Source organism: Theobroma umbraticum, unplaced genomic scaffold, assembly GCF_002168275.2.
Source record: "Theobroma umbraticum cultivar Fairchild unplaced genomic scaffold, ASM216827v3 scaffold_95.0, whole genome shotgun sequence".
Lineage (NCBI taxonomy): Eukaryota > Viridiplantae > Streptophyta > Magnoliopsida > Malvales > Malvaceae > Theobroma > Theobroma umbraticum.
In genome coordinates, this window is record NW_018397257.1 from 753,240 (window position 1) to 756,791 (window position 3,552).

The window sequence follows — 3,552 nt, forward strand, 5'->3', positions numbered from 1 at the left end:
TTCTATGATAATTTTGGGTGTTAGATATTTTACCCTGCTCAATATAAATTTTTTGATTGACCATTTTACATTGGTAAGATATTTCTTTTCTTTCAAACAGAAGCAAAGATTGAAAAAGTTTTTCAGAAAAAGAATTTCAAACTTACCAAGAACAAGTGTTTTTTTTTTTTTTTTGACATTTATAAAACCGGTCGTGGGGTCCGCAGCACGAAGCAGCGCTGGGCTGATAGCGGACGAAAAGAGGACAAAGTTCCAGTGCTCTTATCCTTCTATCCCCAGTCCTCTGAGCAGTTGCTTCTCTTTTCTTCCACAGCGCAACTCAAAAACCTTGGAGAGCACAGCAGGTACTGTAATTGTACGCTAACGCTTGCTGGTTTTAGAATGAATAACCATAATTGGGATTGCTTGTTTCCGTTGCGTTCATCTTTCGGAAATATAATCTGCTGATTTTTGTTTAAAGCTGAAAAGCACACAAACAGGAATCCGGCAATCCGGAATGGGTATGGCAAGTACGACTCCGACTATGACTATGACTACGAGATTACAGTTTCTTGGTGCTGTCGATCGTAATCACAGTTCATTTTTGGGAGTTCCCCTGAGCCCGAGGCTGCCATGCCCACGCCCGTCCTTACCCTCTCTCCTCCTCAATGTTCAAGCCAAAGCTCGCACAAGAAGAGAAGACCGTCAGGCCCGACATTCTCGCATTAGGAAGAAGGTTACTTTATCTATAAATGTCAAGTCTCGTGGCCATCATAAACCCAATTTTCTTTGTTTGTTTCCCACCCAGTTTTATTATGTCTTTATAATTCCAATTTAGGCATCATTTTTGTTGTGCTCTTATTAAGAAAATGCAAATGCCTTTTCACCTTCATCCCCATTTCTTATCTAGTAGTGAATATCTTTTCAAATTTACTGATTTATTAAGGATTTTCTTTTTGCTACATGCTTTTAGGACCAAATTGGTTTAGAGAATTTCTGTCCAAACAATAATAGATAGAAAATCTAAGGAACCTTGTGATGTTAAGCTGTGCTGAAACTTTGTCAGAGCCATTCTATTCTATGTACCCGCCTCTCCCCCACCAAAAATGAAAAATAAAAAAAAAAACTCCTGCTATTCTCTTCTTCATATGTGAAGAAATATTGGGGATGAGTAATCTTTCATGTATTAAAAGTGATAACAGCGGTGATGGGTGGGTAGATAAGGGCATCATCTGATTCTATTGTTATTTAATGGTTGATTTCCTCAAATGGACATGATATTGTTGTCTCATATTGAATTCCACTGGATTCTACCCTCATTTTAGTGTTACTTATTTTGCCATAAGTGTTTCTTACTCTTGCAGGTTGAAGGGACACCGGATAGACCGCGGTTGTCTGTCTTCTGCTCCAACAAGCATCTCTATGTCCAAGTCATTGATGACTCAAAGATGAGCACAATTGCTTCTGCTTCAACAATGCAGAAACCAATTCGTGAGGAGTTCGACTACTCATCTGGTCCCACCATTGTGAGTTGTAAATACAAATTAACAGTCAGCTGAATCAAATACAATTTTTACTACTTGACTTTAGTTCATTGGTCTGATTCTGAATGATAACTAAAGTGGTTTTGATTGGCCTCGTTCTTTATTTTAATTGAAGTATCCAATTGCTTTTTGGAGCTGTTATACAGGTTTTATGGGTGTGTTTTTCCATATTTCCTCTTGGTTGAAAGAAATACAAAGGTGATGTCTTGGTTAGTAGTGTCCTACATGGAAGAGGAATGGAAAAGGGATGTAGTATTCAAGCCTTGCAACTCTCTCTAAACATTTTGTCCTTTTGGGAGTTGTTGTGAATTAGGCTTAATTTTTCGTTTTCTCCTAAAATTACCTCTCCAGCGACTTGTGAATCTCACTTGGTTGTGTAAGCCTGTATGTGTGTGTGGGTGCGTCCTTTTCCACCTGATCATATAAATATGAAATTTGTAGGCAACATGTGCTAGTAGTTGGTTTTTCGATTTTCCTTTTCTTGTTCTTGGTGTCCATAGTTGAGATTTGTAGACAACCTGTGCTGTTTGTTGGCTTTTGATTTTCCTCTTGTTGTCATCTGTGTCCATGGTTGAATTTACTTTTGCCAGAGCCTTCATTCTGTTTCTGTGTGGACCTTGACCTGTTGGTTGCCCGTTTCCATCTCCCAGTTCTGCTTAGGTCTTGGTGCCTCGTTCATAACTTGTTCTGCTTCCTCTCTGTTATTCTTTTTTGGCCTCATTTTTGATAAAAGTGTTCAATTTTTCCGATCTTCTGGCATCAGGAAGTGGCAAGGAAGATTGGTGAATGCATTGCAAAATCCTGTTTGGAACGAGGGATCACAAAGGTGGCCTTTGACAGAGGTGGATATCCATATCATGGACGCATAGAAGCCCTTGCTGATTCTGCTAGGGAGCATGGCCTTCAATTTTAAACTCTCAGTAGTTAGTTTTCTCTTGAACTTTGTTCTTTTTATTCTCTTCTTTTTTTTTTAATTTTTTTTTATTAGAGGGCTTGAAGAATGCTTTATCTTGTTATAGTTAGACATATATTTGAAGAATGTTCACTTACATTGATTATGAATTTTTATTTAGAAATTACTTATGAAAATAAGCAAAAAGAAGAAATTGGTATGTTATAATTAAGGATAATAAGAAAAATAGGAATGATTTTTTTTTTTCAAATTTTCAAACGAGACATTAATTGGGGACAATTAATGGTAGATGTCGAATTTACCATGTAAATGTATGTATCGTTAACAAGTAATATAATGAAAAGTATAGTATCGTTTTTATGAGATATTGCACTAAAATTTTGTTAAGTACTAAAATTAAAACAATTATATCTTATTCAAACAATTAGCTTTTTTTTTTTATAAAAAACTACTGAAAACTAAAACAATTAAAACTAATAACAAGAATCGCAACTTAATTAGATAAACTCAATTAAACAAAAGCCTAAAACTACAATATCTTTTCAACACTTCATTTGAATCTCTTCTACTTTCTCTTTGCTTACTAAATATCTGACTTGTTAGGTTACAGTTTTAATGTATTTATAAGTCTCTTTCAATGTTCTTATAAAAATATCTCTCTTAACTATTCGATTATATTCCTATGCAAATTACAATTAAGAAAGATACATTAAGCTTAGACTCTAAATTGGTTACAATAACATGTAAATGTATTCTTAACCTACACGTGAATCAAATCAATCATCTCATGTAATTGATATTGAACATATGCAATTTCATTCAAGGCTTACACTAATTCTCTCTTCTAGTTTCGTTTAGATAACTCTATCTATCTAATTGGTGATCAGGCAATCAGACGCTTAAAATAGACAATTCAAACACCATCAATCATAAGCAAACAAAAAAAAATTAAAAATTCAAACTACGTATTGGATTCAATTGCAATTCTCGATAAGAAATTTAGTTTCTCATAATTATTAGAAACATCATATAAAAAAGTTTAATCATCAACACAAAACAAAAAAAATATAAAGAAAACTAAAGAAGAAAAGAAACTAAGATTTGCTAGGTCTTCGA

At 34.5% G+C, this 3,552-nt stretch overlaps 1 protein-coding gene across 2 annotated transcripts; it reads left to right on the forward strand.

Moving 5' to 3' along the window:
* The first annotated feature begins 214 nt into the window (after positions 1-214).
* Positions 215-2,572, forward strand: LOC110412525 (large ribosomal subunit protein uL18c-like). 2 transcript variants are annotated; one of them, XM_021423071.1, is made up of 4 exons: positions 215-344; positions 461-733; positions 1,344-1,505; positions 2,287-2,572. In XM_021423071.1, exons 2-4 carry the CDS (start codon positions 497-499, stop codon positions 2,434-2,436), a joined length of 549 nt encoding a protein of 182 aa, XP_021278746.1. In that variant the 5' UTR covers positions 215-344; positions 461-496; the 3' UTR covers positions 2,437-2,572. The 2 variants fall into 2 exon arrangements, with proteins under 2 accessions (XP_021278746.1, XP_021278747.1); XM_021423072.1 differs by having other exon boundaries at positions 461-715.
* The last annotated feature ends 980 nt before the right edge of the window (positions 2,573-3,552 follow it).

Excerpts from the sequence above, each read along its gene's own strand:
- LOC110412525 (XM_021423071.1), top strand. The coding sequence starts at position 497 with ATGGGTATGGCAAGTACGACTCCGACTATGACTATGACTACGAGATTA. Across the intron at positions 734-1,343 it reads AGGTTACTTTATCTATAAAT|GTTGAAGGGACACCGGATAG; the intron begins GTCAAGTCTCGT and ends TTACTCTTGCAG. Across the intron at positions 1,506-2,286 it reads ACTCATCTGGTCCCACCATT|GAAGTGGCAAGGAAGATTGG; the intron begins GTGAGTTGTAAA and ends TTCTGGCATCAG.